Source organism: Salmo trutta, chromosome 20 (assembly GCF_901001165.1).
Source record: "Salmo trutta chromosome 20, fSalTru1.1, whole genome shotgun sequence".
NCBI classification, from domain to species: Eukaryota; Metazoa; Chordata; class Actinopteri; order Salmoniformes; family Salmonidae; genus Salmo; species Salmo trutta.
Genome location: NC_042976.1, coordinates 38,223,968 through 38,239,343, shown reverse-complemented (window position 1 = coordinate 38,239,343; position 15,376 = coordinate 38,223,968). Strand labels below are relative to the sequence as shown.

Genomic DNA, 15,376 nt, shown 5'->3' with positions numbered 1-15,376 from the left:
TGCCCGTCGTGACTGTGGGCGGTTGTGTCTGATGCCCGTCGTGCCCGTCGTGACTGTGGGCGGTTGTGTCTGATGACCGTCGTGCCCGTCGTGACTGTGGGCAGTTGTGTCTGATGACCGTCGTGCCCGTTGTGACTGTTGGTGGTTGTGTCTGATGACCCGTCGTGACTGTTGGCGGTTGTGTCTGAAGACCCGTCGTGACTGTGGGCGGTTGTGTCTGATGCCCGTTGTGACTGTGGGCGGTTGTGTCTGATGCCCGTCGTGCCCGTCGTGACTGTGGGCGGTTGTGTCTGATGACCGTCGTGCTTGTCGTGACTGTGGGCGGTTGTGTCTGATGCCCGTCGTGCCCGTCGTGACTGTGGGCGGTTGTGTCTGATGCCCCTCGTGCCCGTCGTGACTGTGGGCGGTTGTGTCTGATGACCGTCTTGTCTGTCATGACTGTGGGCGGTTGTGTCTGATGACAGTCGTGCCCGTCGTGACTGTGGGCGGTTGTGTCTGATGCCCATCGTGCCCGTTGTGACTGTGGGCGGTGTGTCTGATGACCGTCGTGACTGTGGGCGGTTGTGTTCCTTGACTGTGTCTGGAGGGTGTTGATCGTTTGATCCTCAGACGGTTCAGTTTGTCCCAGGGCTGGCCCAGACCAGACTAACACATTCAACGTCACTCTACGGGCAGTCAGTTTGTCCCAGGGCTGGCCCAGACCAGACTAACACATTCACAGTCACTCTGCGGACAGTCAGTTTGTCCCAGGGCTGGCCCAGACCAGACTAACACATTCATAGTCACTCTGCGGGCAGTCAGTTTGTCCCAGGGCTGGCCCAGACCAGACTAACACATTCACAGTCACTCTACGGGCAGTCAGTTTGTCCCAGGGCTGGCCCAGACCAGACTAAGACATTCACAGTCACTCTACGGGCAGTCAGTTTGTCCCAGGGCTGGCCCAGACCAGACTAACACATTCACAGTCACTCTACGGGCAGTCAGTTTGTTCCAGGGCTGGCCAAGACCAGACTAACACATTCACAGTCACTCTGTGGGCTAACTGTCTCTCTCTGATCCTTCTGACTCATTGAGCGAGACAGGAATAAATACTCCCAGCAGCCTTGTGGGAAGGAAGGGCACCATTAGCTGAAACATAGAACTCTGCCTAACTCATAATACCAATAGCAGTTCCCCTGTAGTGCAAATTAATTTGTCAATTTCATGTGTTTTACTTGCCAGAAACGATTTTGTTCCTAGCTTGAAACCTGGTATGAATGAGCTCCAGATAGGTCTGAGTCATCCGCTGATATTCTATCACATCAGAAAAGTATTACAAATACAGGGAGCCTTTAACAGGAAGCTGTTAAGAAGCGCTTCATCTCCAGACATGGGATTGAGAGGAGCCGCTGAAGCAAAATTCCCTCTTGGCTTGATGCTCTGTGTTGTCTGTTTGGAATGCATGATTGTTCCTAATTATCTCTTCCTATTTCTCCCTTCAGTGGTTAGTCAATTGCAGTGGAGGCTTGTAATCATATAGTTGTAGTTGTGTGAAGTTGAATATTAAATGAGGTAGATAGACAAGCAAAGGAAGTACAGGTGCAACACTGAGACTGAGACAACACTTTAGACTGTGCCTTTCAGGGTGTGACCACGCTTTGTAATGCTGAGAGAAAACAGCAGAATGCTCTTGTTACTCACGGCCATGACCGTGACTTTGACAGTGGGCGGTTGTTATCTAATGGCCAGCGTGACTGTGGGCGGTTGTGTCTGATGGTCATTGTGACCGTGACCGTGGGTGGTTAGGTCTGATGGTCATTTTGACCGTGGGTGGTTGTGTCTGATGGTCATTGTAACCGTTACCGTGGGTGGTTTGTGTCTGATGGTCTTTGTGACCGTGACCGTGGGTGGTTTGTGTCTGATGGTCATTGTGACCGTGACCGTGGGTGGTTTGTGTCTGATGGTCATTGTGACCGTGGGTGGTTTGTGTCTGATGGTCATTGTGACCGTGACCGTGGGTGGTCGTGTCTGATGGTCATTGTGACCATGACCGTGGGTGGTTGTGTCTGATGGTCATTGTTACCGTGGGTGGTTTGTGTTTGATGGTCTTTGTGACCGTGACCGTGGGTGGTTTGTGTCTGATGGTCATTGTGACCGTGACCGTGGGTGGTTTGTGTCTGGTGGTCATTGTGACTGTGGGTGGTTTGTGTCTGATGGTCATTGTGACTGTGGATGGTTGTGTCTGATGGTCATTGTGACCGTGGGTGGTTTGTGTCTGATGGTCATTGTGACCGTGACCGTGGGTGGTTTGTGTCTGATAGTCTTTGTGACCGTGACCGTGGGTGGTTTGTGTCTGATGGTCATTGTGACCGTGGGTGGTTTGTGTCTGATGGTCTTTGTGACCGTGACGGTTGGTGGTTGTGTCTGATCTGGAGGACCGCCGGTGGTTGTATCTGATGGTCATTGTGACCGTGAGACCGTGGGTGCTTGTGTTTGATAACCGGTGTGACCGACAGGTTCGTGGGTGGTTGTCTCTGATGGTCATCGTGACCGTGGGTGGATTGTGTCTGATCATGATGCCCGTTGTGACCGTGGGTGGTTGTCTCTGATGACTGCTGTGCCCTTGTATGGTTGTATTAGTCTGGCCCAGACCAGACAAACACATTCACAGTCATGCTGTGTGCTGTGGGCTAACTGTCTCTCTCTGTTCTCGCGGACTCACTGAGACAGACAGGAAGGATTTTGCCAAGCAGCCCTGTGGGAAGGAAGGGCACCATTGCCTGAAATATACTGTACATCATTATCCTGCCATGTGAATTTTTTATATTCCTCCTTAAGTATCTATATTATACTGTAGTTCTGATTACATTTTTCACTTATTTTAGACACTGTGATGTTTCTCGTAGTTTCATGGTTTAATTTGTTGGGAAGGCTTAGCATGGATGGTGCGTCAGCGGACGTAAACAGGACGTGATGTTTTTCATGATCATCCATGACACGTCCACGAACGCTCTCGTGACCAATCATCCTATGTTATACCAACATTAAATATTTCCTGGATTTCATAGCGACACTTGGTCACTTTATCATGATATTGACACATGATCACAATAATGTCAGTCCTTAAGACCTGTTTGTCTTTGTTTCCACAGCAGTGAGCCCTATGTCATCTTCTCTGGGGGTCTGTCATATGACAAGTCCGGTGGAAGGAGGCCCACCCTGACCATCATGCACGGCAAGGCCGTCACAGTGCTGGAGATGGACCACCCTATCGTAGAGTTCCTAGTACTCTGTGATACCCCATACTCCAATGGTGAGTGGAGGGGTGGGGGGGGTGGAGGTCCCTGTGGCTCAGTTGGTAGAGCATGGTGTTTGCAACGCCAGGGTTGTGGGTTTGATTCCCACGGGTGGCCAGTACAAAAAAAAAAAATGCATGAAATTAAATGTATGCATTCACTACTGTAAGTCGCTCTGGATAAGAGCGTCTGCTAAATGACTAAAATGTAAATGTTATGTCAGTAGGTTGGGTTTGAAGGATGGAGTAAAAGCCCCCCCCCCCTCTCTCTCTCTCTCTCTCTCTCTCTCTCTCTCTCTCACTGGCCCTCTCTCTTTCACTCACTTGCTGACTCTTACTCTCTGTCTCTCTCTCTCTCTCTCTCTCTCTCTCTCTCTCTCTCCCCCCATGATAATTAGTCTAATATGAGTCGAAGGTGTGATGGTAATGAGTGCCTCTGTGAGACCTTAAATTACTATATCTGCTCTCTCTCTGTCACATACCTGGGAGAGCAGAGGAACAGAGACTTCAGCACAAAGTACACACGCTCGCACACGCACGTACCCATTCATATATTTACATTTCTATTTAAAGTGTTGGAGTGAAGGACTTTCCACAGTATTACGTTCTCGATGTCGACTATATCTATTGTTTCTGTGTATGAATGTAATTCACTACTCTGTGTATCTATGTGACTGTCTACAGAGATCCAGGATCCTTATGCGGTGGTTGTGCTTTTAGAAAAGGACTTCATCGTGGTGGATCTGACACAGAGCAAGTATGTACACACACACGCACACTCGCACACTCACACACACACACACACACACCCTCCTGCTGGGAGGTGTCCTGCTGTGGTCCAGAGGGGAGCAGACTGTCACCTCCTGATGTGACTCGATGTGACAGGAGGTATAACAGCCCTCTAACACCACGTAACAGCTATAAGAGTCCCGAACAGCATCAATGGATTTAAACATAGACACACTATTGACACGTTCCATTGGCTGATTAAGAGAGAGGGTCACAGATGGCCATTAAAACAAAGAAAATAAACACACACACACACACACACACATCCACCCAAATGTGTCACGTTGCCTTGAGAGAACCTTAGTCCACTGCCACTCCGGTCAGCTGTCTGTCACTAACGTGTCATCGTCCACTAAGGAAGCAGGATAAAGGCCACGTCACTGTGACACTGTCACACCTATGTCCACTGCTCTTCTTAAAATAGCCACCTTGACACTCTATGTAGATGATACATCAGCACTATGATGGAGGGCGCTGGAGGAGGGACAGGGACATCTAAGCTAGTTATCAGTAGCTGTGTTAACGTTATGAGAATGTTGATAAGAAACACTAATTGGACAATATGGTGCTGGGAAGAACTGAAGTGGTGACCTGGGTGAGGTTATCTCCTGCAAAAATACCCATTAGATATACACTACAAAACATTAGGAACACCTGCTCTTTCTATGAATCCAGGTGAAAGCTGTGATCCCTTATTGATGTCACCTGTTAAATCCACTTCAATCAGTGTAGAAGAAGGGGAGGAGTAGTAGGTGCCAGGTGCACCGGTTTGTGTCAAGGACTGCAACGCTGCTGGGTTTTTCACGCTCAACAGTTTCCCGTGTGCATCAAGAACGGTCCACCACCCAAAGGACATCCAGCCAACTTGACACAACTGTGTGGAAGTGTTGGAGTCAACATGGGCCAGCATCCCTGTGGAACGCTTTCAACACCTTATAGAGTCCATGCCCCGAAGAATTGAGGCTGTTCTGAGGGCAACTCGATATTAGGAAGGTGTTCTTAATGTTTTGTCCACTCAGTGTACATAAACTGCAATACTCAGAGCTAGAGCACTGTACCTTTTTGCTTCTTTGCTATTTAGATATTTTGCTGATAACGTTCTGTAGCAGTCACATACGTCCACGTCTCCCTTGTGAGAACTCTACATGCACGCTATAACAGTTCCCTCTCCCTTTTGCAGCTTCCCCATCTTTGAGAACCCCTACCCAATGGACATCCACGAGTCTCCTGTCACCTGTACGGCTTACTTCGCTGAATGCCCTCCTGACATCATCCCCATCCTCTACTCCATAGGGGCCAAGCAGAAGAAGACTGGCTACAGCCACAAGGTACGCTACAGGTCATAGGTCAGACAATGACAAGATGGCTAAAGCAACAACAAAAAAATCAATTACGTCCTGCATTTTTCAGTTCATGACCTGCTGTTTCTTACAATCCATGACCACCTGTTTAATTGATGACAGGAGTGGCCAGTGAGTGGTGGCACATGGACACTAGGTTCACAGACCTACCCAGAGATCATCGTCACAGGGTAAGCCAGTGGGTTCCCTACCGTTGGATGGGAGACTTTTTTTGAAAGCTTGGCCACTGGGCACACACTTGCTGAATCAACGTTGTTTCCATGTCATTTCAATGAAATGACCTCGAACCAATGTGGAATACACGTAGAATTGACGTCTGTTCCCAGTGGGTGTGAAAGAACATTGAGTCACTGGTTCTATTTATTCGGACAGGATGTAGTAAAGGTTTCCTCTGCTCCTCTGGTGTTTATCATCGGTAGAAGCATTAGAGTGGGAATGTCTAATTCTGCTCCAGTTTTAGAAATAGACTGCGCTCTTTACCTCTTTCCCTGTCTTTTATCCTTTGTGCAGACACGCAGATGGAACCGTAAAGTTTTGGGACGCCTCTGCTAGTAAGTTCTCTCTCCACCCTTTCTTACGTTGAATGTTGGCAATATTCTCTAACCGTGTACGATTACATAACGTGGTGGTAACAGCGTTGCAGGTAAAGTCAAGTAGGCGGTGCTTACATTTGTCCTGTTTCACGTAGGCGTAACCTGTACAAGTGTGTGGTGTGAAGTGGAAATGTATTTTTGTTTGCCTTTCCGACACCCCTGAGACACCCTCGGAGAGCGGGGTCACGGCCAGGGATCGGCCATTATTGACAGCGACCCTGGCGCAATTAGGGTTAAGTGCCTTGCTCAAGGGCAGATCGGCAGATTTTTCACCTAGTCAGCGCAGGAATTCAAACTAGCAACCTTTCGGTTACTGGCCCAATGATATTACCTCTAGGCTATCTGTCGCCCCATAATAACTAAATTCCTGCATTTATAAACTCCAAAAAAACAAACGTCCTCTCACTGTCAACTGTGTTTATTTTCAGCAAACTTAACAAACTTAAATATTTGTATGAAGATAACAAGATTCAACAACTGAGACAGAAACTGAACAAGTGCCACAGACGTGACTATCCCAAATGGAATAATGTGTCCTTGAACAAAGGGGGGGTCAAAATTAAAAGTAACAGTCAGTATCTGGTGTGGCCACTAGCTGCATTAAGTACTGCAGTGCATCTCCTCATGGATTGCACCAGATTTGCCAGTTCTTGCTGTGAGATGTTACCCCACTCTTCCACCAAGGGACCTGCAAGTTCCCGGATATTTCTGGGGGGAATGGCCCTAGCACTCACCCTCCGATCCAACAGGTTCCAGACGTGCTCAATGGGATTGAGATCCGGGCTCTTCGCTGGCCATGGCAGAACACTGACATTCCTGTCTTGCAGGAAATCACGCACAGAACGAGCAGTATGGCTGGTGGCATTGTCATGCTGGAGGGTCATGTCAGGATGAGCCTACAGGAAGGGTACCACATGAGGGAGGAGGATGTCTTCCCTGTAACGTGTAGCGTTGAGATTGTTGCAATGACAACAAGCTCAGTCCGATGATGCTGTGACACACCGCCCCAGACCATGACGGACCCTCCACCTCCAAATCGTTCCCACTCCAGAGTACAGGCCTTGGTGTAACGCTCATTCCTTCGACGATAAACGCAAATCCGACCATCACCCCTGGTGAGCAAAACCAAGACTCGTCAGAGAAGAGCACTTTTTGCCAGTCCTGTCTGGTCCAGTGACGGTGGGTTGTCGTCATCCTGTACCTGTCCCGCAGGTGTGATTTTCGGATGTACCGATCCTGTGCAGGTGTTGTTACACGTGGTCTGCCACTGCGAGGACGATCAGCTGTCCGTCCTGTCTCCCTGTAGCGCTGTCTTAGGCGTCTCACCTTACGGACATTGCAATTTATTGCCCTGGCCACATCTGCAGTCCTCATGCCTCCTTGCAGCATGCCTAAGGCATGTTCACGCAGATGAGCAGGGACCCTGGGCATCTTTCTTTTGGTGTTTTTCAGAGTCAGTAGAAAGGCCTCTTTAGTGTCCTAAGTTTTCATAACTGTGACCTTAATTGCCTACCGTCTGTAAGCTGTTAGTGTCATAATGACCATTCCACAGGTGTATGTTCATTACTTGTTTATGGTTCATTGAACAAGTATGGGAAACAGTGTTTAAACCCTTTACAATGAAGATCTGCGAAGTTATTTGGATTTTTACATATACTGTAAACACTATTCCCTTTAGGCCCTCGTCAAAAGTAGTGCACTTCAAAGGGAATAGTGTGCCATTTGGAATGCATTCTATATACCTCCCTGTCTTGTGGGATCAGTTACACTGCAGATGCTGTACAAGCTGAAGACGTCCAAAGTGTTTGAGAAGCCCAAGGCGGGAGAGGGTCGGGCGGGCGAGCTGGTAGAGGAGGACCCCTACGCCGTTCAGATGGTCAGCTGGTGCCCACATAGCCGTCTCTTCTGTGTGGTGGGCATTTCTGCCCACGTCATCCTCTACCGGTTCAGCAAACACGACGCCAACACGCAGATAATGGTGAGTGGATGAGAGAAGTTTCCAAACCCGCTTCCCAAGTCATTCCACATTAGTTTTACCACCAGAACACCTGATGTTAACGTATGAAGGGCTTGAGGGTTAGTTTACTTGTTTAGTGAGGTATGCCAGTGAGTATGCTTGCTATATCAGTCCCAGCAAATCGCTGCATCTATGTGTGTGTGTGCATGTGTTTGACAGTCACTAGAGGTGCGTCTGCAGTTTGATTCGGAGGACGTCATTTCCCCGTCAGAGGCAGAGAACAACCCGTGTTTCTCGGACCCCAGCTCCCACTCCCCCCAGCCGCCCGGTAGCCCTGGCAGTGGCACACAGGACAGCCTCCCCTGCCTCAAGTGAGTCACTCCTGTCAGACACCTCAACAGGCTCCGTCGGCGCCAAAGGTGTCGCTGTGATGGAAAAACCCGATTTACGCCGAGTTCCTATGAAAATGCAGAAGATATATTGAACAACAGCGTCAGAAAGAGCGAATCGATATGTATCACACATACAATCTCTCCCTTTTTCCTTCTAACTCTCAACCTCCCTCGCTCTTAACAATCTCCATCAACTGTCTCTCACTTTCCCTCTCCGTCGCGCTCTCTTTCTCTCTCTCTATCTCTACCTCTCCCTCTCTACCCTCCTCCCTCCCCCTTTCCCTCCACCCTCCTCCCTCCCCTTCCTGCTCTGTATGTCAGGGTGAAGAATCGTCCAGTGCGGATGCCCCCGGGGTACCAGGCTGAGTTGGTGGTGCAGCTGCAGTGGGTGGATGGAGAGCCCCCCCAGCAGATCACCAGCCTGGACATCAACTCTGCCTACGGCCTGTGAGTGACCCTGTACTCTCTGTGTCTCTGTACCCTAACTACCTTTCACTTCCACGCTCACACCATCCATCTCTCACTCTCTTTCTCCAGCTCTCACTTCATCTCTCCCCTCCGCTCCATGTCTGTTCCCTGCTATTTCATGTTCCCTCCTTCCCTTTCCCTCTATCGCTCTCTGTCTTTCTTTCTTTCTTTCTTTCTATCTGTTTCACACAATCCGCCTTTTTTTTACCCCCCTCACTCTCTGTATCTCCTCGTATTTCCCTCTCTCTTACCTCCTCTCTCCCTCTTTGTCTCTGTCTCTGTCTGAGCTGCGCTTCTTGATTGTTGTCAGGCGTCCTTTGTCTTCAAAGTGATTCACATCATATCCTTCTCATTTTCCACCTCTCAAGCAAAACACTGTTTTATTCATCAGCCCAGCTACTATTTTCTAATAAATGGAATAAAGTATACGCCTAAATACACCCTGATACATTTTTCATAACACTCAGTCCCATCTATGATTCAAGTGTAGCAGAGGGAAACGGTAATCAGTAAAACATGATTAAAAGGTAGAAAATGCAGCTTGTATGGTTTGCTGGGAAAATAACCTGCTTTGACAGAGGAGAGAATCTTTGTTTGCTCTTTCTCTGCAGTTAATCAATAGACAGCCTCAAGGCCATTTACAAACTTCTGTTCTGAATGGCAGAGTTGGTAGAAAAAGCCGATAAATTCGCAGCTCTTTAAAAAAAAAAGAGTCTACATTACTGGGGGAATACACAGAAAAGGTCACTAACCTTACCCCTGAGAAGCTATTAACATTTTAAAGTGTGTTTGAGTCATCTCTTCTGTGTGTCTTCTCCAGGCGCTTATAGGCCTACACTCAACACACACACTGGGGATATGTTACAGTGGTATGAAGAAGCAATATATTGAGCTGGATTCTAAGTGATGTTGGTTCTAGTGTGGACATTGGAATGTTGGTCGCATGCTGAAGTTGTTTTCTGGAACTGGAATGACAGGTAGTCTAGCCGTTAGAACATTGGGCCAGTAACCGAAAGGTTGCTGGTTTGAGTCCCTGCACCAACAAGGTGAAATGTCTGGCTATGTGCCCTTGAGCAAGGCACTTAACCCTAATTGCTCCAAGGTCCCCTTTGATAATGGCAGAGCCTGGCCGTGACCCCACTCTCTGAGTTGGGATATGCAAAAAGAAGATATCCAATCCACATGTGTATTTATACACACTTGTACATGTGTGAAATAGGCCAAATATAAGCACCCACCAAATTATTAATATAAGTCTTCCTACAGTATTTCAGGCATGCTGTTGATTGGCAATGTAGTATTTGTATGCTGGTCATCATGCTTCTCAGTACACAGGGATGTTGTTGCCACAATACAGGAAATTGTGGAGGAAACCACTTTCCATTTTCAGTGATTCCATGTTTAAGAATCCCTGATGTAATCTCTGATTCTGTGATCTCTAAATAAATCTAAATAAGCCATTTCACATTGGTTACATATGTATAGAAAAAGATGCCTCATATATGATTACCTATGTGTTTCCTGAACAGACGAGTTTCTGGTAAATTGTATTATACTATAGATAGGAATTATTCTTCAGGTTATGGGTTCGAACTTCAGGTTTCTCTATCTGTTTTCTCCCTTCAGTTTCACACTAACTAGGTAGTGGCTGGTTCTCACTCTCTTCTCGTGTGTGTGTGTGTGTGTGTGTGTGTGTGTGTGTGTGTGTCTCAGCCTAGCGTTTGGGAACTGTAATGGTCTCACGGTGGTGGACTTCCTTCAGAAGACGATCCTGATGTGTATGGGCACGCTGGACCTGTATGGAGCCGCGGACCCCTACCAACGACTCACACGCTCCCCACGTAAGAACAGACAGTCCACCTCAGGTAGGGGAACACCCACACCCCGTGTTACACACACACACACACACATACACACATACATACAAACTCATATGCACATTAACATAAACACATGTATTGGTATGTTTGCACATACAGTGCATTCGCAAAGTATTCAGGCCCCTTGACTTTTTCAACATCTTTTACCTTGCCTTGTTCTAAAATTGATAAAATATATATTTTTTCTCGTCAATCTACACATAATACCTCATAATGATGAAGCAAAACAGGATTTTAGAAATGTGTGCAGATGTATAAAAAAACAGAAATAGCTTATTTACTTAAGTATTCAGACCCTTTGCTATGAAACTCGAAATTGAGCTCAGGTGCATCCTGTTTCCATTGATCATCCTTGAGATGTTTCTACAAATTGATTGGAGTCCACCTGTGGTAAATTCAATTGATTGGACATGATTTGGAAAGGCACACACCTGTCTATATAAGGTCCCACAGTTGACAGTGCATGTCAGAGGAAAAACCAAGCCATGAGGTCGAAGGAATTGCCCGTAGAGCTCCGAGACAGGATTGTCTCGAGGCACAGATTTGGGAAAGGGTACCAAAATATTTTTGCAGCTTTGAAGGTCCTCAAGAACACAGTGGCCTCCATCATTCTTAAATGGAAGAAGTTTGGAATCACCAAGACTCTTCCTGGAATGTGTCCGCCTGGTCAAACTGAGCAATTGGAGAGAAGGGCCTTGGTCAGGGACGTGACCAAGAACCCAATGGACACTCTGACAGAGCTCCAGAGTTCCTCTGTGGAGATGGGAGAACTTTCCAGAAGGACAACCATCTCTGCAGCACTCCACCAATAAGGCCTTTATGGTAGAGTGGCCAGACGGAAGCCACTCCTCAGTAAAATGCACATGACAGCCTGCTTGGAGTTTGCCAAAAGGCACCTAAAGGACTCTCAGACCATGAGAAACAAGATTCTCTGGTCTGATGAAACCAAGATTGACCTCTTTGGCCTGAATGCCAAGCATCACATCTGGAGGAAACCTGGCACCATCCTTACGGTGAAGCATGATGGTGGCAGCATCATGCTGTGGGGATGTTTTTCAGCGGCAGGGACTGGGAGACTAGTCAGGATCGAGGGAAAGATGCACGGAGCAAAGTACAGAGATCCTTGATGAAAACATGCTCCAGAGCACTCAGGACTTCAGACTTCACCTTCCAACAGGACAACGACCCTAAGCACACAGTCAAGACAACGCAGGAGTGGCTTCGAAAAAAGTCTCTGAATGTCCTTGAGTGGGCCAGCCAGAGCCCAGACTTGAACTCGATCGAACATCTCTGGAGGGACCTGAAAATAGCTGTGTAGCGATGCTCCCCATCCAACCTGACAGAGCTTGAGAGAATCTGCAGAGAAGAATGGGAGGCTTGTAGCATCATACCCAAGAAGTCTCAAGGCTGTAATCGCTGCCAAAGGTGCTTCAACAAAGTATTGAGGAAAGCGTCTGAATACTTATGTAACGTAACAAAATCTGTAAAAGGTCAAGGGGTCTGAATACTTTCCGAATGCACTGTATCAACAATTCTCTCTCTCTTTGTCTCTGTCTGTCGCTCTCTCTCTAACCTTTTCTTTTGCATCCGTTACGACCTTAGTCTCCAATTCTGTCTCTCTAATCTCATCTGTCCATTCTTTCTCGTTCCTGTATCTTTTCCTAACCTCTCAGTGTCCCTACAGTATAGACATACATACATACAGTACATATGCAACATAAAAAACACACACAACTGTTCACAAACAGCCACGTGAGGTGCATGTGACAGGCTGCATTCTGCGGTGGCATCATGTGCATGTTGTGATTCTTTCTGTTAGTCCGGCTTGAGCACTACTCTAAGATAAGAGTCACAGAAGCTTTCCTGAGACTGACACCCTTCTGAGTACTACTAATCTGGACTGGTGCTGGTACACCCTGTGACTACATCACTCCTAGCCCCCTCCACCCTCCCACTACACACACATGCGTATGCACATGCCTGCAGGCCCACAGACAGACACACATGCAGTGCTCTCGCTGTCTGTCCATTTTCTAAGGGAAACCCACAAGAACTTAAAAGTAGAGAAAAGGTTGAGAATAACTTCGGAGGCATAACCTTTGTATTGTTTTCTGAAGGACAGTTTAATGTACGTTTTAAACCCTCCTCGCGATCTCGGAAAGGCTTTTTATCTTGTAAAAACTCCCACAAGTAAACCTGAAGAAGCCTTCCATGTATTCAGGACTTTGTTTGGCAGCGGTAGAGGTAGGAGGAGGATGACTCTGGGCTTTGAGTCCTTCTTTCCTTTGGTATTTCGCAAGCGCTTTTATAGAGCGACGGGACTATTCACATCGCCTTCTCTGCTTCAGTGAAGTCTCCCAGGGTAGCCTCAGTCAGATCAGTCTCTTTTAGAAGAGAGAAAAGAGAGAGGTAGAAAGGGATGCTCTCGCCCCTGAAGTTGCTACTTTTCTCCTTTTCGGTAATGGCCAGCTTAACTCTGTTCACGTTGCTTATCTGCCTTGTTAAATAAAGGTTAAAAAATCAAAACATGTAAAAACTGAGTATGATGTCCTTTAGCTGTTGTCCCTACCACATATCTATGTGAATCGGACTATATATGTTTTCATCTAACATAAGTAGACGTTTTAGTGTTGGTTTTATTGCGGTATTGCACTTTTCTTACACTCAATTCCAATTGATAAACAATGCTTTTCCAGAAACACAATTGTACATCAACTTTGCCCAATCAGCAAGTTGCACAAGTAATGCTAATTGGACATTGGGAAGGTGGACTGGGTTTGTCCTTATTTTCCCCATACTACTAGGTTTCTGTCTATTCCTGTACAATGCTTTTTCATTTTAGGATAAGTAGGATCAGTTACTGTTTGGGGTTGGAACCTGGGTTGCTCTGTCCTTTACACTAACTGTGTTGCTGCTTGCCTTCACTTTATTTTTCACTCTGGGCCTTTTGTGTTCTTCTCTCTCTCCCTCCTCCTCATCCCTCCCTTTTGGTGACTGTGGCTGCTGGTGTGGGCATGTGGGCCTGCCTGCAGACTTTTGCATGCGTGGCCTGTCTCACTTTTATTCAGATTCAAAGAAAAGGATCCGTACGTCCTATCAGAGTAAGTCAGGCCATCCTCAAGGCAAGGAGACTGGGGAGGGAGACAAGGGGACAAGGGAAGAAGGGACCAAGGGAACAGAGAAGCAAGAGGATTATGGCACGGGGACGTACTAGAGAGATGATTGGAATGACATTGATTGTTTCTGAAACAAATCCCAGTGGCACAGCCGTTATTGAATCAAATGCCAGTGCTTTATCAAAACCTATGAATTATTTAATCATATTCCAGTTATGTCAATATAGTATGTCCTTTTGCCAAGGGTCCCCTTTTATGAAGTGACTAAATGTCAAAAAGCCAAGACGCTGTATACATTGTAGATGCAGCACAGAGATTTGCGTGAGTAAACTTTCAATCATGATATAGACATCCAGACATTATATAACTACTATGTGGACTTTTCATAGCTGAGTAAAAAAAAAAATCTTAATTAATAAATTATTTGAGACACTTAATCAAAGTTGACTTTGTTTTATGTCACAACTTCAAGAACCAAGCATTCATTTGATGAATTACTTCAAATTAAAAATTTCAGGCTTTTGTTTCCCTATAGTTGATCAGAGTCAAAAATGTATTGAAACATTGGAGCTGAGTTTTGTCCCAGCACAGTTACTCAGTTAGAACAGTGCAATTTTTCAGAATTTCAAGACATTTAACTTAAAGTTTCGCTAAAAGACTAAAGTTTCGATTTCACATGAGATTTTTGGTTTCACTAGATTTAAGATCAACTTGGTCACACTGCGACAAGGTCTTTGTCTCTTTATTTTTCGTGTGTATCTGTTTGAATGAGGCTTGTGCTGCATACAGTATGTTTTAATACAATTGTCATTACTTTAACGTTCCGATATCAATCATAGGGCAATGTAGGCCCACCCCTCTAAGCTTGGTTCCTCTCTAAGATTCTTCCTAGGTTCCTGCATTATAAGGAGTTTTTCCTAGCCACTGTGCATCTGCCTCTGCATTGCTTGTTCTTTGGGGTTATAGGCTGGGTATCTGTAAAGTACTTTGTGACAAGTGCTGATGTAAAAATGGCTTTATAAAATCAATGTGATTCATTGAAGAGCAAACAATGAAAATTATTGAGTTGAGTTAATATCTGATGCGTTGACATTACAAGCCTCAGGCTGAATACTCAGCCAAACTCTGCAGTGCAGGCCTCATATCATGTGTTGTTCATTGCCATACATGCGGATAGTGAACTAAGCTGATCCTGAGCTTCAACACAGACTAAAATTATTCACGTTGAACTTTTAGCTATAGCTATATTGACATTTGTGGCCTCTGTAGACCATGGTATAATTAAAGAAACGAAAGATGGGACTACTTCAGAGGTGTCCAATTTCTATATATCTGAAATTGACGTACGCCAGAGAATGCCCTTCTAGCCAATCAGAATCCAGTATTAAACAATGCTGTGGTATAAATGATCATCATGTATAGGGGAAAACTTCCTGAATCTTGTGTGTTGCGTCAGGATCAGAGTGGTCCGCCTCAGCAACAGACAACGTTATGCTACTGATAACTGTATGTTGTATCTCCATGGCAACAGATGCTGTTAAGGCAC

At 46.3% G+C, this 15,376-nt stretch overlaps 1 protein-coding gene across 3 annotated transcripts in view; it reads left to right on the top strand.

Annotated features, from left to right (window-relative positions):
* stxbp5l (syntaxin binding protein 5L) overlaps nucleotides 1–15,376 on the top strand; it is a 325,027-nt gene that overhangs the window by 263,300 nt on the left and 46,351 nt on the right. For 2 of the 3 annotated variants that reach the window (XM_029703157.1, XM_029703159.1), the window contains 10 exons: nucleotides 3,132–3,292; nucleotides 3,959–4,031; nucleotides 5,244–5,391; nucleotides 5,527–5,594; nucleotides 5,935–5,975; nucleotides 7,781–7,995; nucleotides 8,194–8,345; nucleotides 8,688–8,813; nucleotides 10,548–10,699; nucleotides 13,747–13,815. In XM_029703157.1, coding sequence (XP_029559017.1) covers nucleotides 3,132–3,292; nucleotides 3,959–4,031; nucleotides 5,244–5,391; nucleotides 5,527–5,594; nucleotides 5,935–5,975; nucleotides 7,781–7,995; nucleotides 8,194–8,345; nucleotides 8,688–8,813; nucleotides 10,548–10,699; nucleotides 13,747–13,815 — 1,205 coding nt within the window. The remainder of the gene's footprint in view (nucleotides 1–3,131; nucleotides 3,293–3,958; nucleotides 4,032–5,243; nucleotides 5,392–5,526; nucleotides 5,595–5,934; nucleotides 5,976–7,780; nucleotides 7,996–8,193; nucleotides 8,346–8,687; nucleotides 8,814–10,547; nucleotides 10,700–13,746; nucleotides 13,816–15,376) is intronic. The other variant, XM_029703158.1, reaches the window with a different exon arrangement.